This window comes from Enhydra lutris, unplaced genomic scaffold (assembly GCF_002288905.1).
Source record: "Enhydra lutris kenyoni isolate GAN:26980312 unplaced genomic scaffold, ASM228890v2 scaffoldscaffold33, whole genome shotgun sequence".
In the NCBI taxonomy this organism is placed as follows: Eukaryota; Metazoa; Chordata; class Mammalia; order Carnivora; family Mustelidae; genus Enhydra; species Enhydra lutris.
The window spans coordinates 9,837,661-9,863,807 of NW_019154117.1; the positions used below are offsets into that span (position 1 = coordinate 9,837,661).

General features: G+C 43.8%; 1 protein-coding gene across 1 annotated transcript in view; it reads left to right on the forward strand.

Annotated features, from left to right (window-relative positions):
• LOC111153612 (phosphoglucomutase 5) overlaps positions 1–26,147 on the forward strand; it is a 231,052-nt gene that overhangs the window by 165,173 nt on the left and 39,732 nt on the right. Inside the window, exons 8-10 of the mRNA XM_022512745.1 lie at positions 6,494–6,629; positions 10,523–10,706; positions 25,565–25,699. Coding sequence (XP_022368453.1) covers positions 6,494–6,629; positions 10,523–10,706; positions 25,565–25,699 — 455 coding nt within the window. The remainder of the gene's footprint in view (positions 1–6,493; positions 6,630–10,522; positions 10,707–25,564; positions 25,700–26,147) is intronic.

Consider the following 26,147-nt stretch of genomic DNA (forward strand, 5'->3'; position numbering starts at 1 on the left):
TCATTGGTCAGTTGCTGCCATCCTACCTTTCTGAGCTGACAGCTGTCTCTTATATACCAGTTACATAGATCCTGACCTGCCGATACATGGAATAAATTTGTTCTCCAATTCGTGAAAGTTTTAGGGCATTTGTTTTTTGTGTTTTTTTAATAGTTTTTAATTTTTTATTAACTTATAATGTATTATTAGCCCCAGGGGTACAGGTCTGTGAATCGCCAGGTTTACACACTTCATAGCACTCACCGTAGCACATACCTCCCCCAATGTCCTTAACCCCACCACCCTCTCCCTACCCCCTCCCCCTGGCAACCCTCAGTTTGTTTTGTAAGATTAAGAGTCTCTTACAGTTTGTCTCCCTCCCGATCCCATCTTGTTTCATTTATTCTTTTCCTACACCCCAAACCCCCCCATTGCCTCTCAACTTCCTCATATCAGGGAGATCATATAATTGTCTTTCTCTGATTGACTTATTTCGCTCAGCATAATACCCTCTAGTTCCATCCACGACGTTGCAAATGGCAAGATTTCATTTCTCCTGGGATGGAGCCCTGCGTCAGGCTCTCTGCTCAGCAGGGAGCCTGCTTTCCTTCCTCTCTCTCTGCCTGCCTCTCTGCCTACTTGTGATTTCTGTCTGTCAAATAAATTTTTAAAAAAATTTAAAAAGCTTAATTTTTAAGCATGGAAAAGTGGCAGTCTTTCCATGCACCTTGCTTTTGGGCAAGATTTCAAAAGCTGAACATAAGCGATTTGAGGCATGAAAAACATAAAACCCTGAAACCAACCTGTCACAATTCTATAGCATGTTTTCAAATCTCCGAGTCACCTGAAAGGGGTGTCTCCCACTTTTCCCTTTGAACTCCACTATTTAAAAAAGACAAATCCTTGTCTTGAGTGGATGAAAAGAGGATAGGGAGACTTTCAGTACGGACTAGTAGAAACTGCATTTGTAAATGATCTGAGGTTAAATTGATCTGAGAAGAGAAGCAAAGGGAAATCGGCAACTTTTCTGACCATCTTGTGTGCGAAGGAGGAAGAGTGCCTTTGTGACCCACATCTTCAGGAGGGTTGCCTCGGCTCCCTGGGACATTTTCTTTGTCGTCCTTGCAGCCCCTGAGGACCACTGGGGTTCCTGGGCTTGCTGGAAGTAGCAAAGTCCATCCATGTTAGAGCTAAAGTGCCCAGGTTCGAAGCCTGTTTTCACCACTTCGTGGCTGTGTGACCTCATACAAATGGTCTAGCCACAGTCTCTTCTTTGTCAAAGGAGCTACACTGTTGTGTAAATTGGGTGATTGAATGCACGGATGTGTGAGATACTGAGTCTAGTGTCTGGTACCTTCCTGCTCATCTTCTAAGAATGGAATTTATCTCGCTTCGTAATCCCCCTCTGAGAGCAAGTACGTATAGCTCCTGTCACTTTCGTTTCCGGGAATGGTGGTGTTACTGTGTGCATTGAACATGCACGAATCCTAAAAACCATCAGGGACCGATTGGAGGGAGTGGCCCTTCTTTTTAGATGATCACCCATCCTGGCATGCTGGGGACTGAGAGGTTTTCTTGGTTGGGGGTGGGGGGGACATTTACTGCTATAATTGGGAAGGTTCTGGGTTAAACTGGGACGAGTTGGTTACCCCAGAGTTGGTAAAATCCTCCCAAGTTTTCCAGACAGAAAGGGCAAGGAGAAAGCATAATCCTGACCCTGGCTCCAGCAGGAGCCACCCACGAAAGCAGGACCTGTGGCATCCATCAAACTGGAGACTAGTGGCCACTTTCATTTAGCACCAAATTTGGACAAAAATAAGAGGTCAAATTTGGACAAAAAGAAGCCATCTGCCCCTAACATGGACCTCTTTTGATTTTCTTCTCCTAATGCAGTGGCTCTCAACCCCAGCGGCCCATGAGAATCACTTGAGGAACTTAAAAAAAAAAAATACCAATGCCCGGATCCCGTTGCCAAAAATTCTCGTTTTAATGGTCAGGAATGAGGCCTTGCACTGATATTTGGAATTTTTATAAGTTCTTTAGGTGACTCTGATATGCAGCCTGGATTGAGAATCATAATTCTTGTTCTAGCTTGGGGCCTGCAAAAGGTGCACAGTGATATCTGTTTTCCTAATTGACAAGTTCAGACGTTCCTGATCTGAGTCTCAGCTGAGATGACTTGATTGTGTTCATGTTTTATTGTGTTGATTTGTCCATGCTGGAATTTCCATGAGGAGAAAATCAGTTTGAGACTGAGCATGCTCTTGATTTCCCCCTTATCTTCCATGAGGCCAATATTCTTACTGGAGTAAGTAGTCTGGATAAGGCATAACTATGAAGATGGCAAAAAGATTAGTAGTTTGCCGTGCTTGTCCAAATCCTTGACTGCACACCAAGAGGGAACCCAAGGATAAACTATGGACTTCAGGTGATAATCGTGTGTCAGTGTAGGTTCAACACCTATAATAAATGTCCTCCTGCACTGGGGACTGTTAATAGTGGGGGGAAGTTGTCTTTGTGTGAGGACAAGGAGTAGAGGGGACTCCCCATACTTTTTAATCCATTTTGTTGTGAAGCTAAAGGTAGGCTACAAAATAAGCTTCCCCAGCTTCCTCCAAGGCCAGTGCTAACAGCTCAGCTGCACACCTTCTTCCCCATCCTCAACTTCTGTTAGTCTCTAAAACCTTCCGGATATTCCTGATCCTAATCCCAAGACCTGTGAGACCCACAGGGAGGGGGGTCATATTCAGTCTCTATGGGATGATTGATAGGTTCAAAGTCCATCACCCATTCATAAGCGATCTGTTTACTATCCCAACCAGCTCTTTGATAAATGGAATTGAATGTCCTCAGATATGACTTTCTACCCACCACTGAAGACCTTTTGTCTTATAATGAAAAAAGTATATCTTTCTTCTGGAAATAGGGCAGAAGAAGAAAACACCTGCTATTCTACCATTTCCGAGATATTGTTAAGGGTGGGGTGGTCCTCCTGTTGTTTATCTGTGCACATACATACAGACATATCTACCTATATTTTGCTCCAAAAATATACTGAATATACTTCCTTGGTAAGCTGAATTGTTCCATTTATGAAAACATCTAAACAAGCTTTTGGATGGATTTTCCACAATTATCCTGATGTGTAATGATTAGCATGTATTTGTCCAATTTTCCTCTCTTCTCTTACCTACTTTAGTAAAATGTCCTTAGGCTAAAGGTTAAAAAGTAGGATAGCTGGGTCCAAACCTGGGTGATACTTTAAGACTATTGATTATTTTTGCCAAGTTACGGTATCAAACTACACATTTATACTAACACTGGTACTCAGTATTCCCCTTCCCCTGACCTCTGCCAATTGGCAGTTTCCAAATATCATCCCATTTAATGGACTTGACCGCAATGAGACCGAACATTTGTCCAAATGTTTTGAACTATTAATATTTTTCTCTTGCGAAATTGCTCATTTCTGCCCTTCCACAGTTCTCTATCGGGGTGTCTCTTTTTCTCACTGACTCATAAAATATTTATAAATATGTAGTGTGTTAAGCCTTATAATCTATAATGCGAATAGCTCTTCCCTCTGTTTTTACTCAGTTTATGGTGGGGTTTCAGAAAACCATTTAATACCTTTGTATTTTCTGCATTTCTTATTTAATGTACCTGTCACTGATATGGCATGATAGTTCATTTGCTTTAGAGAATTATTAAAAGGAGGGTTGTATCCCCAAAACCCTCTCCAAAGCATTCCATGAGCATCCAGGGGAAATGTGTGTGTAAATGCAACATCCCATCAGTGTCTCCATCCCCACCTCAGACAGCTGTAAAGAGCACAATTCATTTTACTAGATCATTTCCCCTTAGGAATTTTTGCAGATGTTTAACTTGTAGGCAAATATATCCAAACCAACGTCACAATCTCCTGCCGAGTTGGTGACAAATGGGCGAGGTGTTTGGTTTTTTGTTTTTTTTTTAATCTTGCTAAAAGAACTTCATGTCTCTTCTCCCACTAAATTATGCCATCTTCTTTCACAGAGTTAATATCCTCTAATGGTTCTATCTCCAGGTAATGTAATCCAGCTGGAAACGCAAGGTATGCAAAGCCCATGTTTTAAAACAAAAGAGTATTTTTCTCTAGCCAGTAAATAAAAGTGATTTTTCAGCTATAAAAGGACTAAAGGTTTTGAAATTATCCCACTGGGCAGGGTTTCCTAGACTTGTAATTTTGGCACTCAGCCATGGAGCCAGCCCAGCATCTTCCAAACTTCTTCCATTTTTGTAGCCGTGTGAAGAGGTCGCTGGATAAGACAAGAGTCACCCCATGGTGTGATGATTAACGTCTGGGGTCCTCTCAACCTGGAGGCAGCGGCAACCAGACGTATGAAAGCGTCATCAGCACGTCATTGATCAGTGCAGAAGGAGAAGCAGACACTGATTGTTTCTCCTTTTACATATCTTCACCGCCCTCTCAAGGTTGTATGTTTTCCTTTTCAAGGAAAAGCATTTAACGCTTAACACCATAAATGTAACAGTAAATGGCTCATAGCTTCATTGAGAAGTTGTCAAAAATATTTAACTTAACTAAAGTATTATTTCATCCCATTTTCAAGGTTTCAATAGCTTTGAGACATTGGGTCTCTCTTTTTGATTTTCTATTCTGTTTCATAGCCCTGAAACCAGAGTCCTCTGTCCATTCTCACTGCTCTATTGCAAGAAGCGATGGTCCAGCCCCTGGTCCCAGTCGCCATTCTTACAATATGGTTATTGCTAGTGTCAGAGGATTACAGTATAGGAATAACTGAGAACAATCTGCCTGAAAGGGTGTCTTAAGGAATCAGCGCCATGTTGGTGCATTGTGTGAATTACCAGTACATCCTAACAGTGACTCCGCGGGGTGGGAACCATCCTTGTCCCTATGTTGTGGACGAGAACAGCCAGTCCCACAAAGAGAAGTGTGGAACCAGCACTTGAATGTGAGCAACCTGACCCAAGAGCCTGCCCTCTGGACTTGATTAAATTGATAGGACAACCCCACGAGATTGGTGTTGGTGTCCTCCTTGTACAGATGAGAAGTTGAGGCTCAGAAAGCTTAATAACTGTGCAGCAACTTGTCACACATGCGAGAGGTAGCAGGAGTTTGGTTTCAAACCCTCATTCCAAAGCCTTCCCATGCTTTTCCTGTCACCGTGTTCCTTACTCTGTTACAAGTGCCTTGGATTCTGGGCCCTCTTCACTTCAGAGAGAGCTTAGAGCCGGCCGGGAGACAGGTGCTTAAGTGGGCCTCTCGCATTTCCTTCTGGTTCTTTTTTGCAAAGAAACCTACCTGTTCAGCGGGCTTTTGGCGTTCCTGTGAATGCCACGATATGAACTGCCTGTCTTTCTACAGAGCTGCTGTAGGGTTGAGTTACCTGGTTCATTCCTGCATGGGGGACTTTGTGGTTGCTGTCCCTTGGTCTGGAATGCTTTGTGCCCACATCTCAGCGTGGCTAACTCCTTCCCACATGGCAGCTCAGATGTCATCATCTCAGTGGAGCTGACCATGACAGCCTGTACTCATTTCCTAAGGCTGCCGCAGCAAATCACTGTAAACCTGAGGCGGGGGGGCTTAAAACAACAGGACTTTGTTCCACAAATCCAAAATCAAGGTGTTGGCAGTGTCGTCCTTCCTCTGAAGGCTCTAGGGGAGAGCCCTTCCTTGCCTTTTTCCACTTTAGGTGGCTCCCTGTGTTCCCTCACTGGCGACAGCAATGCCAGTCTCAGTCTCTGTCTCTGTCTTTATGTCACCTGTTCCTCTCTATTTCTCCTCTCTATATCTTCTTCTCTCCTTTGAGGAACACATGTCATTGGATTTAAGGTCTGCCTGAGTAACCCAGGATGCTCTCATCTCAAGATCCTTAATTGTATCTGCAAGACTGTTTCCCCAGCTAAGGTCACGGTCACAGGTACTGGGCGAACATGTCTTTTGGGAAAGCCACCACTAGCCCTTCTGTAGACAAACTATACTACTCTAGGTAACATAGTTTTTGCTGCTGTCATACTCTGTGACTTTCTTCATAGCCCTTGTCCTTATTTAATGCATCTTGTTCTCTCGTCTACTTTTCTGTTGCCTGTCTCTACCTCCTCGAGTTCAAGCTTTATGAATAAAGAGTTGTCTTATTCAGTGCTCTATCCCTAGCACCTTGACCAGTGCTTGGTATGTTGTAAGGATTAAAAATTATTGACTGAATGAATGATAACATTGGGCAAATGTGATGTCAGCTTAGCTCTTTGGTACTTTCAACAAATTCCAGGATTGTATTTTCTTTTTCGATGTTATTTTATGTTACTTGAAATTCAGTTGGATTTTTTTCAAAAATGCAAGTATAGTATGGGACGTGTATTTATCACAATAGGTAAATATAGGCAACCATTTCAAATCTCAGTTGCTAACTGGTCTTCATGGTTCATTTGGCTTTTACGCCCCCCCCCCCCCCCCCCGAACAATTCCTCAGCAGAATTCTTCTTTCTTCTTTAGGCTCTGATCACCTCCGGGAAAAGGATGGGCTCTGGGCTGTCTTGGTCTGGCTCTCCATTCTGGCTGCCCGGAAGCAGAGTGTGGAGGAAATCGTCCGAGATCACTGGGCCAGATTTGGTCGCCACTACTATTGCAGGTGAGGAGTGCGGCGTCCCTGGGGAACTGCTCTTAGAGAAAAGTGGTGGGCTAGAACCTTAAGAAGGAGGCAGCTTTCAGGATGATCTGAGGAACCCAGGGGCTGGAGCTCCTGATAGGCGTTTGGGCGACCTGTCAAGGGCATCCGAACCACAAGGCAGAAATTTCCCCTCCCCTAGAGACTTTCATCTGTAATCTTTTCACCTGTGCCTGTAACATGGGCATCCATTCCAAGAAGGACTCTGAACTGCAAGAACCTTAAAAGTCCTTTGTTGTCCGGGAGAGTTGGATCATCTAATCAGGGGCTCTCCTTGTTAGTCCTCCATCTATAATTATCAAGAAATGGAAGCAGAGACAAAACGGATAGGTCAGATTGCTTTTGTAATCCTCTCTTCCCTCTGTCTTACTTGCTTGCTAAGGGTCGAACAGTGTCTAAGGTGCCCTCTGAAGGGGCCGCATGGTTCAGGAGCCCCAGATTTGGCTAAAGTTTTGTCCCTGTGAAAGGAGATACAGAAGAGGGAACTGTTACCCTGGGAGGGAGCAGGGGCAAAGGTCAGTGGCTAAGCGCTCAGGATTGGGGGTCTATCTATGTCACTTTCTTGTTTGTGAAGTAAGTGAGGGGGCAGAGTCTTCTGGCTGCCTCTTTGCCGGCTAGATATGTGTACCTAGGTATGCTAAGTTTGTGTTCCAAGTACCAAGCCACCAATTTGGGGGAGAAGTGATGGGCAAGGACGTTAACTGTGGAGAACCTGGGGATGGGGCAAGGGAATCTTTGGGTAGCCTCAGAGACTCTCTATGTAAGGAAAACAGATATGGTGGCTTCTTTGCTTTGTTTCTGAACAGTTAACTACTTTGGATGTTTGGTTATGTTTCAAGGGCTTAAGGAACAGAAAGAAAGCTTTAGACTTCCCTTATAAGGTGATTGTTTCTTCTCTTAAGAAGTCATTTACTTAGATAAATATCAGAGAATAAGAAAGCCTGCGTGAGGCCTCATTATCATCAAAAAGATTACAGGGCTCTGGGGAGTGTTGACACGGCCATAATAGTCTTTTTTCCTGTTTAGTCAAGAAGGGAGAGGTTGCAGTTCCCTGAAAACCACCTCAAATGGTACCTTGTTTCATAAACAAGGCAGTTACTCTCAAGGCAGGTTGGGCATTTGTTATACTTACTAGTGTTTCTCACAAGTGCCCAAAAAATCCCGATTCTCGTGGGCCTTTTTGGCGTACCTGGGAAGTAATTCCATTGCACGAAGCTGTTCCAAAAAAAAGTCCAGCCTGATAAAAATATGTTATGATCGCCAACCTCTGGCTTAGTGAGATCCCTTTGAGTTAAGGATGTGTTCCTCATAATTTGTGCAATGATTATCTAACTTTGTGCCAGTGTTTTGAGGACATGGTGTTATGATGACTGTATTTAGAATATAGTTCATTTTTTCTGTGGCCAAGAGCTTAGAGGATAATTACTTTTTTCATAACAAGTACGGTATTAGAGAATATAATGCAATGGCGATTTAAATTCTTGTAGAACATTGACTTACGTTTCAGATTTCTGTCCAAAATGATCACAGAGATAAAGAAAAAAGGAAGAGGGAGTAGGTAGAATGAAAGGTTAACACTTTTTTCAGCCTCCAGCAGATACAGGTTGAGAGATCCTTGTGAAATAAAAAGACTTCTAGCCTGTTCTTTGTGGTGGGGAGGAGATAATCCAACAGTTTTGGTTTAACTGTTTCTGAACCTGAAGTTGTATCTGGGAACCCAGATGATTTTCCTTGTGTGAATGGACCCCAGAAGGAACTCCCCATTGAAAAATTTCCTCCCTTGTATGTGCTATGGTGAGTGCTGTGAAATGTGTAAGCCTGACGATTCACAGACCTGTACTCCTGGGGCAAAATAATACATTATATGTTAATAAAAGTAATTAATTTTTTAAAAAGAGAAAGATTGCCTCCCTTGAAAGTGTGGGTTGTGGTGGTCAGAGGGGGTTATTTGCGGTAGCAAAGGGGGTGCTGTGCCAGAGTCTGCTTGGTTACGAAGATAAGCATTTGGGCAGGCTTGACCAAGACCGAATGTGACATGTCCTGTCAGTGGATTTCCCCAACTTCTGCATCTCTTTCACTGCTCCCTCCGTATCCTAATAAACCCTCTTATCCCATCCTTCTACCCCTCTCTGCTTGGCTGGGTCTCGATCTTCCCCCAAAAGACTATCTTTAAAGAGATTCTAGGCTCAGAACTCACCCACTGCCTCCAGTGTTCTGAAAGAGTTCCCAGTTGTTTTGTTTCTGAGGCTGGGGAGGGTACATCTGTGTTGGAGGGAGAGTTTACAAGACAGAGATACAGGGACAGGGGACCCACTACTAGAAATGGCATCATTCCATGTTTTCCATTTTGGTTAATACCCTGATGTTTACTCAAAGTCTTAAAAGATCTTGGGTGAAGAAGAAGTAGCATTGATTCAAGTCTTCCTTCTTTCAGCGGGCTGGGAGCCCACATCTTGTCCCTGTGTCACACAGAGCCCAGTGTGAGAGCTCACCACAGCCATGTGGGCCCAGCTGCCCCTCAAGGGCTTCCTTCTTTAACAGCGCCCCCTGGGCTTGCCATTTGGTCTTGGTCGATACCATCTGACACAGGGGAAGACTCCAGTTTCTTTGTGATAGTGACCAAGAATAAAATCCACTAATAATTTTAAGCAATGGTGTCTGGCATCACTTGATATGCATTATGGTATTTAAGCCCGACAAGAACAAATGAGATATGTGTTATTTTTAGTCTTTTTTTTTTTTTTTTTTTTCCTAATCACCTCCCAGCCCCATTGTTACATTTGATGTTCTTGGCTAGAAAGACTTTTTTTTTAATGGAACAATTGGGGTATTTCTTCCAAGTTTCCAAGAGAGTTTTATGGTATGTTGAGGCCCCTTCCTCCTTCTCTCTTCACCTCCCTTGATTCCTCTCTCTCCTTCCTTCCTCCCTCCCTTCCCTTCCTCCCATCTTTCATCCCACTGCTTAGTAAACACTTACTAGAAGCAGCAGAGAACAAAACAGAGAAGGTCTCTGGCCTCCCGGAGCTTGTGGTTCATGGCGGCAAAGGCAGATAAGAAATAAATAAACAAATACACAAACAAAGTAAATACAGATTGGGATAAGTACCACAAGAAAATATCAAGAGTGATGTGAGAGAGGGAGAGATGAGGGAAAAATCTTGACTAGATGGTCGGAGAAGGTCACTTTCTGGAGGTGACACTAAGCTGGAAAAGTGACAGAAGAGAATGTGCCAGGTACGTGAGTGGTCATGGGGAAGAATATACCAGATTGAGTCCTGGGATGGATCCCCATCCCGGGCTCCCTGCTCAGTGGGAAGCCTGTTTCTCCCCTGCAAGCTGCCACTCACCTCACAATGTTCTCTCTTTCTCAAATAAATAAATAAAAACTTAAAAAAAAAAAAAAGAGAGAGAGAATATACCAGGTTGAGGGAGCAGACAGCAATGGCAAAGTCCCAAAGGCAGGGCAGGGCAAAGTGTCTCTGGAAGAGGAAGCCCGTGTGGCTGGAGCATAGGGAATAAGGGTGAGAGTGGGACAAAGTCAAGGGGTAGGTGGGGTCTGATCTCACAGCGGGTTATGGTCTGTGGCTAGAGTCTTGTTCTCAACTGATGGGCACTTGGGGAAGGATTTAAAATAAAGGACATGACTCCATGTGCTTTTTACAAGATCATTTGGGCTCCTCTATGGGGCCAGGATTCTGTGGGTCAGGTAAGAGACCATGGGGACCGACTGGGATGCTTCTCTGTGCTCTTCTTCCAGGAAAACAAAACCAAGGATCAAATGACCTTGAGTGGTCTGCCCTGTTGCTGGCTCTCTAGCTAGGTTTGTCTTCACCCTGTATCCTGCCTTCCCTCTCCAGGTTTGACTATGAGGGGCTAGAGCCCAAGACGACGTATTATATCATGAGGGACCTGGAGGCCCTGGTCACGGATAAGTCCTTCGTCGGCCAGCAGTTCGCTGTGGGCAACCACGTCTACAGTGTGGCAAAGACAGACTGCTTTGAATATGTGGACCCTGTGGATGGCACGGTGACCAAGAAACAGGTACTTGCTAGGAAATCACCAGAAAGGGCAAAGCCAGGGGCCAGAGTGTCTAACAGCTGGAATAGTCTGTAGGGCTGATCTACTGTGAGCTCTTCATGAGTCAGATGAGAGCTTGCAGCCAGGAAAGAAGAAAGCCCTTGGTGAAGTTTACCTACCTGGTTAATTCCTGGCAGAGGACACATTTGAACACAGCGCCCTGACTGTCTGTCCAGTATTCTTTCTGCTTGTAACTGACAGGCCAATACTATACATGGATAGAAACGCAGTATTTCCTTCTGAAATGTTTTCAGCCTGTGGGCTCATCACAGATTCAGAAAAAGGTTCCCAGGACAAAATATTCTTTTTCCTTGGCATCCCTGTCAAGTGCAGTTTCCCCTTTTATGACCTTATGTCATTGAGAATGATAGGACCTTAGCCAGATGGGTTTATAAGGGAAGAAACAGTGGGAAAATTTGTCCCACAAAACCCAAAAGGAAGATCTATGGTGGAGAATGATTATAAAAGGTCAGTGACAAAATCAACAACTTCTGCCATGGTCTCATCTTTGTGAATTGTGTAAGGGAAGTTGAAAGCTATTACAAAGTGTGTTTCTTCTTGATTTTGTATATTTATTGGCTATAGCAAGAACTGACCAGTCTAGGAGCACATTTCAATATTTACAGTTCAAATAAGACACCGAGTAATGTTAAGAAAAGTTCCATTCTAAAATCTCCAAATTCTTATCTTCTGGTACACTCTTCACCAAGAACAGACAACAAAATAAATCGGAAGCTGTCAGATGGGGGCGGGGGGCTAGATGTAATGGAAGTTACTGATGTTTTTATTTCGACTAATATTTCACACATAGTCCTTCTCTTAGGGTCCCGGACTTGCAGATGTCCCAAAGCCTGAGGCCCTCCTATTATTTGGTTGGTATCCTCCTCTGGTCTGTGGTGTTTCCTGGTGGTCTTCCATCTCTGTCGGAAAGTCATTAGTCTTTCATTCTAGAAGGCCTTCCGTGGCTGGGGAAATTGATGACCGCTTTACTTTGGGAAGCTGTAGGGTAGTGGAGATAAGAGTGGTTGAGAAGTTTGAAGACCCAGGGGTGTCTGGGTGACTCAGTCAGTCCAGTGCTTGCCTTCAGCTCAGGCCATGCTCTCAAGGTCCTGGGACTGAGTCCCGCATCCTTCTCCCTGCTTCTCCTTCTGCCCCTCCCCCTGCTTGCGCTCTCTCTCTCTGTCTCTCTCTTTCTGTGTCTCTCTCTTTCTCTCAAATAATAAATAAATAATCTTTTTAAAAAGTTAAAGAAGAAGAAGTTTGAAGACTCACAAGCACATCCTCCCCCTGCCCCACTTACTAGTTATATGACTTCAGGAAAGAGGCCCGATTTCTTTGAGCCACAGTTCCTTCCTCATTGGTAACACATCTACCTCACAGAGCTGTTTTAGAAAGCCAACGAATAAGACAGGAAAGCTCCCAGCTATCCTTCACACAGGGAGTCCATCCTCCATTTTTTTGTAGTTGTGTTTTGTTTCCCACGAGGATGTGTCTTCGTAGATGAGACCGACTCCTTCCAAAATAATGCTAGTGAATCTCCAGACATGTGCAGTCGGGAGCTCCCCACATCACGTCTCAGAGCCGTGTCGCCTCAGATGAATCTTTTCCAATTCTGTACCATACCCCTACTTCCATTTTGCAAAGGAGCCTCAGACCAAACATTTTGCAAATCCAGGGCTCCTAAAATACGTGCTTTCTAAATTATTCTTGGGAGGTTTTTGTTCCCTGGTGAGGAAGGCTTGAAATCCATTCCCTGAAAAGATTATCTAGTCAGTGCTAGGTTCTGGACTCTGTCTGCTCCTGAGAAGCTTGTCTGTGAAGCTAATTTGTTTTGCTGTTAAATCCACGAATGCTCTGCCTTGTTTCTTCCCCAGTGCACTCACCATCCATATCCTCTCTTCTTGGCTCTTTGAACAATTCACATCAGGCTAATTCTGCAGCTAGATCTCAAGTTCAGACTCTATTTATTCCACATCCTCTCCCCTGCAACCCTGAATATTGGTTTCCATTTTTTACTCTGGAACTTATTATTATTTTTTTTTCTTTCCATACTCTTTCATATTAGCTTAAATGTGGCCATAAATAGTAAATGCTACCAGGAGCTCCTCTGGGGAGTTCCTCTAGCAACAAAGGAAGGTTGTTGTTCACCTTCTCAGATTCCGGGACCCAAGTGACGGTTTACCAGCTTGTGGTCTTCAGTCACCCTGGAGGTTCTCCGCTGCTCTGGACTTGGCTCACTGAGGGTTTGGGGGGACAGTTAACCCTCAGTGCCATCCTCATCGTCAGCAAATTACACATGGTTCTTGCTTTTGGTCCTGTTGGCACCGATGGGGAGTTCCAGCAATGGGGGTGTGTTGGTAAACTTCCTTCATCAAGGCGACATCTCTGCTCCTGAGAAGTCAGAGTCATCAGCACTCAGTTCCAGGGATGGTCGAGTCTGGGTGTACTTCCTGTGACATCGTTGCAAAGCAAGCACCATCTATCTACTCCTAAAAGGCATATTTGAATTTAATGAACGTGTATTATTTTTAAATACCCATAAAGAACTTTGGTGCCTTCATTCAAGAGATATTTCTGGAGAGCCTACCAAATGCACAATAACTGGCTTTTGTCATGGGAGGCATTTTTATTTTTTAGAGAGGAAGAAGTGGGGGGGTCGAGGGGCAGAGGGAAGGGAAAATCCTTTTTTTTTTTTTTTTTGAAGATTTTATTTATTTATTTGACAGACAGAGATCACAAGTAGGCAGAGAGGCAGGCAGAGAGAGAGGAGGAAGCAGGCTCCCTGCTGAGCAGAAAGCCTGATGCAGGGCTCGATCCCAGGACCCTGAGATCATGACCTGAGCTGAAGGCAGAGGCTTTAACCCACTGAGCCACCAGGTGCCCCGGGAGAGGGAAATATCTTAAGCAGGCTTCACGCGCAGCATGGAGTCCGACGTGGGGCTGGTCTCACGACCCTGAAATCATGACCTGGGTTGAATTCGTGAGTCGGGCTCTTAATTGACTGAGCTACTCAGGTGCCCCTGGAGCAGATTTTTAATATAAATGTATAACAGCTTTATCAAGATACTATTCACACATCATCCAATTTACCTATGCCGCATTGGTGGTTCAGTGGTAGAATTCTCGCCTGCCAATTTACCTATGCCAAGTGTATACTTCGGTGGTTTCTAGCATATTCAGACAGTTGTGCCATCATTACCGGGGTCAGTTGTAGAACATTTTTGTCATCCCCAAAAGCAACATGTACTTGTTAGCTGGAATCTCCATTTCCAACCCTGGCAATCCCTGACCTACTTTCTGTCTCTCTGGATTTGCCTATTCTGGATATTTCACTTAAATGGAACCATTGTGTGGATAGACTTCATTTTTCTTTGTCCATTCTTAAGTTGATGAATGCTTGGGCTGTTTCCACTTAAAAAAAAAAAAAAGATGTATTTATTTATTTTAGAGAAAGAGAGAGTCCATGAATGAGGGTAGGGATAGAAGGAGAGGGAAAGAGAATCCTGAAGCAGACTCCCCGCTGAGCATGGAGCCCCACATGGGGCTCCATCCCGGAACCCTGAGATCATGACCTGAGCCGAAACCAGAGTCAGCCACTTAACTGACTGAGCCACCCAGGCACCCTGGGCTGTTTCCACTCTTTGACTATTATGAAGAGTGCTGCTGTGAATATTCACGTAAAGTTTCTGAGCAAACATCGATTTTCAATTATCGTAGGTGTGTCACTAGGTGTGGAATTGCTAGGTTAATGGTAACTCTAGGTCTAGTCTTTAAAGCAACAGCCATATGGTCTTCAAGAGCGATTTCTCTGCTTTCCATTCTCCCCAGCAGTATATGAGGTTTCCAATTTCTGCATGCTTTTGCCAACCTTTGTTATTATCTGTCTTTTGGTGAGAGAATACTGTAATTTAAAATAATCTACTAAATTATGTATTATTTTACAATGAAGTTGGAAGAGACTTGATCTATAAGGACAAACACAGTAGGCCTTGCCTAGTAAAACCCAAAGGAAACATAATAATGCAACATCTCTGTTTGCTGTGGGAAGCAGATTGCTATGGCCTCTCCAGGGTTGTTATTTTGTTGGAGTCAAGCAGACATAGGTTTGAAGGCTTTGTCCCTGCCTCGATTTGTGACTTTGGGTACATTATTTAATTCTTTCTTTTCTCAACTTGTTGGGGCAGGCAGATGGCCTGTTGGTAATAATTATCATATAGGCTATAGAGAAGGTGTGAGGAGAAAGTTCTGTAAAGCCCCAGGCTCAGTGGCTGGTATCCATTTGATATTCCAGAATTATCAGTCGCTTCCTCCTTTCAGAATCTTCAGCCTGACTGCATATCAGTGTGATTTAAGGGTGTGGGAGGCGTTCCAGTGCACAGGCTTGAGATCAGCAAGTCTTGGGTTTGATTCAGTTCTGCCGCCTCCTTGCTGGGTGATCTTAGGAAGTTACTCAACCTCCCTGTGCCTTTCCTTATCTGTGAAAATAGGAATAATCATTGTGGCTTCTTCATACAGCCCTTGGGAGAATTCGATAATACATGGGAAGTCCTGACATGTAATAACCACTAATAAATGGTTAACTAGAAGAGCTTGGGTTAAAAGAGCATCCTTGGGAAAGAAGGATTTTGTCATTTACTGACCATATATGATGAGAAAAACAGGGACAACAGCACTGAACAAAATACAGCTTTGCAGGGTGTCATGTGAAGACATGGGAAGGCCTCCTCAGTTTCTGAGTCATCTGTGAATTGATTCAAAGTCACAGTTCTTTGCTTTCGCTGAGCCCGCTCCTCCCCCATCTCCTCCAACCCACTTTGCTCTAGAAAGGGAAAGGTTTTTTAAGGCCGCTCAGTCTCCTTTTTGTCCTCGATTTGGGGTTAGAGTCGGGAAAGGGACTGTGGAAAAAAAGCGGTTTTACATATATCTCCAGAGATAAAGAAGAAATGTTCCTCCATCCAAAATGAAATTAAAATCCTGTTCTAGTGATAAGCCCTGCCCTCCATCCACTTCACGGCTGTGGGAATGTTCAGCAAAGTCTGTCCTGTCTGTGAGACCCTGTGGGGGTCGTTTAAGGAGCAAGAAGGAAACCCCTGAAGTATTCAACCCCTGACTTGAATTCCCAGGGACCCCATTGGCCTACCCATGACCTGTCCAGGTCGCATGGAATTTACTGTGGCTGCCTCCAAGCGGCTGATCATTTTGTGATGTTGGGTGCGAAGAGGAAAGCTGATGTGGTTTTCCATTAAGCGGGAGCCACAAGGAATTCTGATTTAGAAATAGCAATTTAATGAGGCATGGTTCAACACCTGCGGTTCATTCTCTCTTGTCCCATGAGGGTATGTCACTATTTATTTTCAGGAAAAATCTAGTCACATGAATGAATGATGATGGCTTCTTCAAATAGGAATGGGAAAAGTAAGCCAGTAGCTCCTATGGGAGCAGGGATCCGTTTGACCCAGTTGCCAACTAATTCAAGAGGTTCCCACTTTATGCCTTGTAAAAATGGGAAAGATGAGAGAAAGGCAGGCAGCTCCTTAAGTCTTGATGGGTGGCCCACTCTTTCCTCAAGGATGAGTTCCATGTACAAACATCAAGATTTTCCATGATGCTAAGCGCTCTCTCTCTCTTCCTTAACCATCAACAACCCAAGGAATATCATCAGCAGCAGATTACCTCTTACCATTATCCTCCCCATCTTCTCCTTGTAGCCCAAATCTCCCGGAGTCACCACTCAATGTTTCATGGCTATGAGACTCTTCCAGGCTCGATGGAAAGAATACTCCAGTCCTGGTGGTGTGAAAGATGGACAGTAAGACAGATGTACCAGCATCAAGTACTACTAGGCTGGGCATCGATGCCAAAACCATGACCTGTATTTTGAAAATTAACTTTAAAGAGAGCAAACTTGATACCAGCAGCAAAATTTAAGCAACTGAGTCTCTCCTCATGACTCGTCCCATGCCTGTATTTCTATTTAACAAGATCAAAAATCATGAAATTCCACTAGTGCTGAAGTCATTTGCCAGTAACAGTTCAGATGATATTAAAAAACCTGATGTAAATAAAAGCATACCAGTTAGCTGATGTGGAAAACCAAATCCAATTCAATTATGTCAGGCCAGCTCTCAGCTTATTAATACCTCTTCAAGTTATGCAGGCTGTGTGGAAACATTTTGATGTTGTCCTCAACCTGGAAAAAAGGACCATTTGAAATTAGTTCAGAGAAAAAGCACACTTTGAAGACTGACTGCAAAGTTAATTTGCTTTTAGAGTTGTTTTAATACGCGGGAAGGTGTCTGCACTTTCTAATTTCAGTATTTAGAAATAATGAAGCAAGTAAATTGGCAATCTTGAAATCACGTTTTAGTCTGTCTGGCCTTTGGCATTTTAATATATACTGTGATACTACTAACCCTTGGTTAGCAGAGAGAGAGAAAGTTACCATAGCCTCGTTTCTGGAGGCATCGTTGAAGGCAACTGATTGGAGAATCTAGGTGCCAAGGACTGAGTTCTCAATTTAGAGTTAACTGGTCAACCTTCAACTTTCATCATATTCTAATCGTGAACCAAGTGAGAGACTGTTGTGAACAACTTATCCCTGTACAATGCCACTTGCTGGAGTGTGCTCTGCGCATCTCAAAGAGGAATTTAAGAAATCATTTCAGTCATGGTGATGATCCCACCTATAGAGTTCAGTTGAATCCGAAAGTTAGTACTTAGAAACAGTCTTCCTCTGTGGAGTGACAGAAGTGTTTTGGGAGGGAGGTGTTGTCATTACATGTATATTGTGATGAAATCTGGGTGAAAAAATCCTTTTTCTGTTGCAAGTTGTGAGGTTAAAAAAATCCTCATAATAAATATATATCCCTTTCCTACTTTAGTACAATACAGTGAAGACAGCGGAAGCGTGATTCATTCATGCCTTCATCCATTCACTGAATATTAACCAAACACCTACTATGTGCCAGTCAGCTTGCTGGGCGCTGAGGATACAACGGCACATGGGAGAATCTAGTAGGGAAGACAAACTGAAGTTAAATTTGTAATCACTATAGAGTTCATTGAACAGTATTACAGAGAACGAACCTATTTGGAAGTGCAGAGCAGGGGGAGCTCACCTCAAGTAGGGCTCTGGGGAGGTGAGATTTAAGCTGTGCCCTGAAGAATGAATGGGAGCTGGCCCAGGGAAAACTATCTTGTCAGACTAAATGTCTTTCTTTCATTTAATGTAGTTAAACTGTTGTTTGCCTTTCCAGATAAAGAACTGGGATTTCCTGGGGTGCGTGGGTGGCTCAGTGGGTGGGTTAAAGCCTCTGCCTTTGACTTGGGTCATGATCTCAGGGTCCTGGGTTCGAGCCCCGCATCGGGCTTTCTGCTCAGGGGGGAGCCTGCTTCCCCTCTCTCTCTGCCTGCCTCTCTGCCTACTTGTGATCTCTGTTGTAAATTAAAAAAAAAAAAAGAACTGGGATTTCCTGTAGGCAATAGTGTTCTTACTGGGATGTTACAATACTTACAATCCGCAACTCTAGTTTTCATTCTACAACACTGTAGTTGTGCTACATAAAGACAACTGAGGTTTTTGGTAGGACACTTTGAAAACCACGTCTTAGGGGCACCTGGGTGGCCAAGCATCTGACTCTTGATTTCAGAGTCATGATCTCAGAGTCCTGGGATCGAGCCCCGTGTCAGGCTCTGCCCTCAGTGGGAGTCTATATAGATTCTCTCCCTCTCTCCCTCTTTCAGTGTGTCTTTTATTTTTTTTTTAAGATTTTTGTTTATTTATTTGGCAGACAGATCACAAGTAGGCAGAGAGGCAGGCGGGGGGCAGGGAGCAGGCTCCCCGCTGAGCAGAGAGCTCGATGTGGGGCTCGATCCCAGGACCCTGGGATCACGACCCAAGCTGAAGGCAGAGGCTTTAACCCACTGAGCCACCCAGGTGCCCCTCAGTGTGTCTTTTAAATAAATAAATAAATCTTAAAAAAAAAAAAAAACATGTATTTTAAAAAATGTTTTTAATAATAGCTACTTTTCCTGTGATTTTGCTATTCATCTTCCAAAGACCAAACACATATTCATTGCTTCATAAAGACCTATTGGTTGAGTAGGAAGTAAGGAGAGGGAGACAGTGTTTCTGATTAGTTGGTAAGTTCTTACTACTTTGCTTCTGATTCACTGGAGTTTTGTTATAACGAAGCACTTCCCCTGACATAAGTTGATTGCTTTAGGACTATCTTCTAAAATTCTGGTAGTCTAATCCTGCTAAGATGTGTGATAAGAATCTAAGTATTCTGGAATGAATGACATCATAATTACTTCCTACCGAACTACTAATTCTGTGTATAGTTAGGAGGGTAACCGTTACCAGGAAACATAAATATTAAAAGGAAAAAACTGTGGACTATCACAGGAACTGAGAGAGGAAGCTACCTCTGTTGTCTGGGTAAAGTATGTCTGATTCCAAAATATCCCAGAACTGAGGCTGGTGTTGAGTGAACGGGGATCAGCAGCCATTTTGGCCAATGATGAGGGGAAATGGAACATATGTGACCTAGTTCCATTGTTCCAAATCTGATAGTTGGAATCTGGATAATTTTTAGGTCTTCTCTCTCCCAGTAGTGCTCTCATCACCTAATGCAGTTTTTGCTGGGCATATGTTTAAAAAGAACACTTAGGAAGTCATTTGGCCTTGATTTCCCCCAAATAATTATTTGCAATTATTGGTCTCCAAGAGAACTGGGTTGGTGGTGAAAAAGACTAAATGAGAATTTGCTCCCCAAAGTTGGGCACTTGGGTATGGCTGTGCAGTTAGTGCACTGCAAAAGGCACCCGGGCTAGTGGGGGAAGGAGAAGCTGAAGCCCAGGCCAGCCAAGAGGAAAGATGCTTTTCTCTAATTTGTCTTCCTGTTTGTCATCTCTATGAGGGCACAGTATGGACGAGCTGCTGCCCTGCTCAACCCCTTCTGAACTCACACCTGCAGCTAACTCTGACTTCAACAAAGAAAAATGGGTAATTCTAGTTAATTTTCTTCATGGAGAGAGATGTCTCTCCAATCTAAATCTTCTGCTTTAGAAGCTGCATGCCTTCTTCTGCAAAATATGGTTCAGATATTACACAGCAGTATTTTCACCTTGAGGCTTTCCAGACAAAACTCTGGGATCCCCCGTGAGAGACAACATGTGAATTAGGCTTAGAGTCTCTCTCTTCCACGCCTGTCTTGTCTCCAGGTTCATGTGCCTGATGTGGCCAACTGACTGTATATGTGACATTGTCCTGGCTTTCAGGGCCATGTGCTCTTTTCCCCTGGAATCCATCCTACATCCTATTTGACGGGGTTGGATACTGCCAAGTAACTGTTGGTAATGTATAATTCCTCCTTCCCTGCCTGGCTCCAACATGTTCTGTAGTCTCCAAACAAACATCTGGCAGCTCTGTTTGTGTGTTCAGCAACTTGCACATCTCTCTGCATTGATTTACATGAGGGCTTAAAAAAAAAATCAACATTTATTTATCCAGCATTTATCACATACTTGTTCTACGTAAGGCTCTGTGCTCGTTTGGGAGATGGTAGAAAACATACGAGATGTTGTTCAGATATGTCACGAGAAGCAATGTGTGGCTCTGAGCCGTCTCTTATGTTTCAACCTCAAAGTATAAGCCTAGGGTCAGAAGACTTCAAGTTCCAGCTCCTCTCTTGACCAGTGGTTACCTGAAGCAGTATTTAACTTCCCCTTTCTTTCCAGGGAAGGGAGGAAGTGGCCCCGATGACTCTGAGATCCTTGCTTCAGGACCCTAATGGTCTAAATAGATCAACTTAGAAGGGGCATTTTATGGTCAAAGAAGTCAGTTCGGTGGAAGGGATGGAGAAGATAAATGGTAGCAGATCCGCGAGTTTAGTAGTGATTTCAGAGAACATGGCACAGCCCTTAAAATAAAATTAATCTTAATGCTGCCTAATTTAAAAATAAATATGCCATAAGCCATCACCATTCAAGCTTCATTTGGCAATCTTCTGCAAAGTCTGGAAGCCCAGATGACTAAGAGCATAGTACCATGTTCATTAAAAGCTTAAGATAAGAATGGTATTTATAGACTGATTTTATAATTGTCAAAGCACTCTTCACATATATTCTCTGATCTGATGCTCACAGCAACCCAGGAAGTCAGGCGGTATTGTCTTTCATCCATTTTTAGGAAACTAAGTCTTGTAGAGCTTTAAGTGACTTGCTCAAGACCACTGGCTGATACGCCAAGCCAGAATTCCACCGCTTTATCATTTCCAAACTTGACTCTCCATGAGCAGCAAACCAAAGAGGGGCAAGTGTGGGGAGAAAAATAGAAGCTCTAGTGGTACCTGGAAGCACATTGGAAGATTTTGGGGTGGAGAAACTTGCAAGAAAGCACAGCCCTTTTAACAGTGCTGGAACAAAGCGAAGGTGGGCAAAACCCCACACTTGTCACCGAGGCATTCAGCTACAGGCACTTCAACAGGAAGAAAATGTTGGGCTGGTACAGACAGGGCCCCTTGGATACCCTGCTCTGTAATTAACATGATCTTAACATGGAAGACGGCATCTCTTCCCCTTCTTTGAGCTTGGGGCCGTTGTGTCATCCTGGATGTTCTGGCCACTGTTGTTGCTATGACTACAGAGGTGTCATGGATGCCTTCACTGTAGCTTTAGGAATCCCTGAGAAGATCGTGCTGAAAATTCTTAGTGTCAGATGGCTCAAGGGAGATTCTTGTAATGGTTCTGCTATTGGCAAGGCATTAGGAGGCTCTCAGGACACTGCAGCAAGACGTTTTATTAGCACTCCTGAGATTCCGGTCCCTTGGGAGTACACAGCTGAAACCGGAGATCTTAAAGGGATCTTCCTGAAAATGGGTGGGCACTCTAGTCAGTCACTTGACCCATGAGGCAGGCGACCCAGACAAAAGTGACTACTACTGGCATGCCTACATCTGACTATGCAGTAGGATCACCCAGAGAGCTTTTGCTATCCTGGTGCCTAAGTGATAACTTACTCAAATTAAATTACAGTGTCTAGGGTAAGAGCCAGATAGCAATATTTTTGAAAGACCCCAGCCGATTCCAGTGTGCAGCAAATTTTGCAATCCATGGCTTTATGATTTGTCTAACATCACACAAGTGGGGACAAGAACCTACCACGTTTCAACTCCATTGTCTTGACCCCAATTAGACCCTTAAAAATGAAGGTTAAGTAGATACAGCATTACTCATGACTACCCTTCCAGGTAAATATGTTTATCCCGGTTCACTGATGGAGAACCTAAGTGTGTTTTCATTTGGCCCGTGAGCCCTCCTTAAATGTGGAAGGAGACACTCCAGTGATGCTCACCCCAGGTGTCAAACAATCAGTGACATACACTGAAATGTTTGTAAAGGGCCTAGTCTGTGCCAGCCCTTGTCCCGGGCTGTGGGGATAAATGGCGAACAAGGAACATAAGGCTTTGCCCTACCAGAGCTTGTAAGCTTGATGAAGGACCCAAAGACCTATTTCAGCAATTCCAACTCTTTAGGGTTCAGGCTGAGATGGGAACTTCTTTTACTTATTTCTAGCTGGGCCTTGTTTCTTCAGGAGGATTTGTGGCGGCAAAAACATGCATAATGAAGATGTTAGGATATAAATAAGAAACAGAAATCAAGACTAGGGAAAATATAAATAAGAATGGAGAGTCAAGAACAGAAGAAGAAAAATTCATAGTTATGCAAGTCATAAGGATCCGCTTGGGCTGAACCTCAAATTTGGCATTAAGTGTTCTGGCAGCCATATTGAAAAGGGAACTATGGTGAGTTATTATTGTCAGAAAGACAAAAAAATACCAGTTCCTCAGGGAAGGAAAGGCTTTCCCAACACTTGGCTCTTGAGGAAATGTCTCATGTGGAATTTTATACAATCTCCAAGAATATTCCTAGAGTGACTACAAAAATGAGTTTTATGAGGCAGGACCCTGTAGACCCTTGCAAGGAAAGAGAGGATGAGAAATGAAAATGAATTTAATAAATCCATTTTTGTCATGAGTAGTCAGAAGTAAGTTGATTCAAGTCAAAACACATTAGATAAATCTATGGCTGGAATACCTATGGAAATGCACAGATTAGACACCCTTCATACTTTTTCTGTCTTGGGATTTTGATAAGGCACATAGATAAAACATTTTCAGGGGTAGAGCTAAAGTGTAAGTTTTTCGCTTTGTAGATAATGTAGTGGTTTATATCAGGGGTTAGCAAACATTTTCTATAAAAGATGGTAAATATTTTAGCCCCTATGGACCAGACAGTCTCTGTTCTAACGAATCAGCTCTGCAGTTATAACACAAAAGCAGCCCTAGAGAATACAAAAGGACTGGATGTGTTCCAATGAAACCTGATTTATACAACTAGGTGGCCTGTCCAATTTGGCTGACAAACTGTATTGCCAACCCCTGGTTTAAACTGCAAATTTACAAAAGCAAAATGTATGATGGGTATGCTTTTGTTGGAATCACGGAACATTGAGAAACTTGGCAAGTCTTGTTTAGTGGTGACTCTGGCCTCGTAATTTAACTGAAAGTAGGTGATGATGCATACTGGAGAGGACATGGCTTGTGTTCAGAATGCACATTCATTAAGTTCGCTGAAAGAACATGGAGACACCCAAGCACGCCAGGGCAGCTTCCCACATCAAAGTGACACTCGGCAGACAGGGATCTGGGGTTACTGCAGCCCAGAACTGGGCTGAGTCTAGAACTTCTGTCCCGCCATGTGGAGGAGGAGAACAGTGATGTTCCCCACTTGGAGGTCTCACAAGGCAACAGGGGTTCTCTGGCGAGATCTCATGGCTGTGTCCTTAGGAAAGAGAGAAGGCTGGGCAGTCAGCAGTACCTCATGCACACCTTTGTCATCGTTTCAAACGCAAAATCTACTCCAGGCTAGCAGGTGTAGATTCTAACCAGCCTTCTGGAAGAACAGCCAAAGATAGGGCGACCCACAAGGAAAAAAAAGTAACATCATTTCACTGTATAAAAGCTTTGTTGTGAGTTGATAATACATGTTGATGGTTTGTTATGGCCTGAGTTTCTGAATACCTCCCACTGGCTGTATAAGACTCTGGGGATATTAATGAATTATTCGTTAATTACATTAATGGTGTCATGGGAGCTACAGGAAAGGATTGAGTTTGGGTGGTCATCAGAAGAGGGGGCCTCAAGTGGTTTGGAATCTATAAAAACAGGGGACTTAGGGCTTCGACCTTAAATATTGCTTTAACCAACTTGGGCATAACCCATAGTCCTGAGCAACTAGTTGTCTACTCATGTGTCCCATATATGGTGACAAGGAGAGTGCAAGCTTATAAAGAAATGACAGCTTCAAAGGAGTTTGTAGAAACATGACCATGGATGCAGTCATGGAACCTTTGGGGCCTCGTTGTCTGAACATAATTTGGTCTAGAACACTTACTAGGTAGTAGGGAATTGAGGCATGTACTCCATTTGGAATGTCCTAACTATTCACTCCTCCGGCTGAAGGTGGTTAGGAAGATGGTTGCCCCTCCTTATACTATGGTTGCGGTGACTAGTCCAGGCTTATGGAGAGCAAGGACGGTGTCTTTCTCTTCATATCCCCAGGACTTAGCCCAAGACCGGGTCCCCAGGAGCTACTCTAGAATGTTTGCCCAACGAATGAATCCTGGTTAGTATCACCCTGTTTGCAAAGCTAGTATCGGAGAGAGATGAGTTGCCAGAAAGGGAGATGGCTCCTTTTTGTCACATGCATGGTGGCAAACAGTGAATCGCTATAAATGAGGCTAAGGCTGTTGTTTGGGGACAGGAACAAAATATGCCAACAAAACTTAAAAAGCAGAAAACCATGCAGATGGAATCATAGTGGTCCCCACCCTCCCTTCGACCCCAGCAGATATGGGGGTAGGGTCAGGGGTTGGCATTTGAATTTATATGTCAGGTATATTTTTAATCATAGCTTATTCTTAACAACCATGATTTAAGGCCAGATGCGTTTCAAGGGCCAATTTCTTAGGGTAAATGTCTGATGTCCAAGTTGCCTGAGACTTCTCCTTTTTCAGAAATAACAAGCAGCCAGACTAATTATTTTGTTTCCTCTTCTTCTATCCTCTGGCCTCTGCCGATATGCTTATTTATAACAAGGGCTTTATCAGTTGTCTTAAGAAAACAAATGTCCTTCAACAAATGTTCCAATATGATCTTCCGGTCCTATTTTTCACATATCCCTGCACTAACGAAAACAGGGGCATGGAAAATGGAAGCATTCTGAGCCAAAAGCAAATTAATAGTGCTTCAGTTCTGCCTCCCATGCCATCCTGGTAGCCAGGTCAGAGAGTAAGAAGGAAGGACAGAGCCAGGGAGAAGAGTTTGTGTGCAGGAACTGCAGGATCCAGCTGAGGCTCCAGACCTGACCACGTCACTGTAAGCTTCGGGTGCTACCGAGGGGAATGTGGGCACAAGGGAAAAATCGAAAGAGATGAACTTAAAGCAAAGCCTAGTAGCACGCAGGGTGGGCTTAACACAGACAGTTTGCTTTACTGTAATAGACAAATTGCCTCTTCCCACTGCATCCAGCAGTTTCTAAGGGACGAACTTTGGGCCCAGGGACATTTATTAAATATCACCCCCTCCTTGTCCCTCTGCCTCTTTCTGGCTCCCACAACTCCCGACCAAAGGAACTCAAACATCTGTTCATAGTTATGCCCCTAAGTCTCCCCCAGCATTAACCACATGTAGGTATTAATTGTTTCTACCTGTGTCTCCCATGATTCACTGATCCCTTCTGGCTGTTCTTGGTCTCAGGGCCTGAGGATCATTTTCTCAGATGCGTCTCGGCTCATCTTCCGGCTCAGTTCCTCTAGTGGCATGAGGGCCACCATCAGACTGTATGCGGAGAGCTACGAGAGGGATCCCAGCGGTCACGACCAGGAGCCCCAGGTACCCTCAGCACCGTGTGTCTCATCACTCCTGGAAATTTTAGGGAGCTCTTGGGGGCTTTTAGTCTGGGTGATTTTACTTTCTAGATGGATAGATCCCGCCGAAGGACAAGCTGACAGTAGGTAACTCCAGGCAAATTCCAGTCGTTCATGACAGTGTTTGGAACAGAAAATTGGGGGTTTAGTCTCTGATGAGTTTAGACCAGCATTTCCCAGATGCCTTGCCTTTCTTGATTGTTCTGCAGTTTATTAAATTGGGATGACATCAAGAAACACTACATTGTGTAGAGAAATTTTTAGTTAGAGTCAAGCTGGTCCAACTCCTCAGAGCCTTGACTCTGCGTGTGTAAATAATGAATCTCCAGGTGTTTGGCCAACTCTTGGGTGGATCGTGACCTTGAGGTGCAGGTGTGGATGTCTCCTGTCTGAGATCGCTGCAGAGCGCAGTT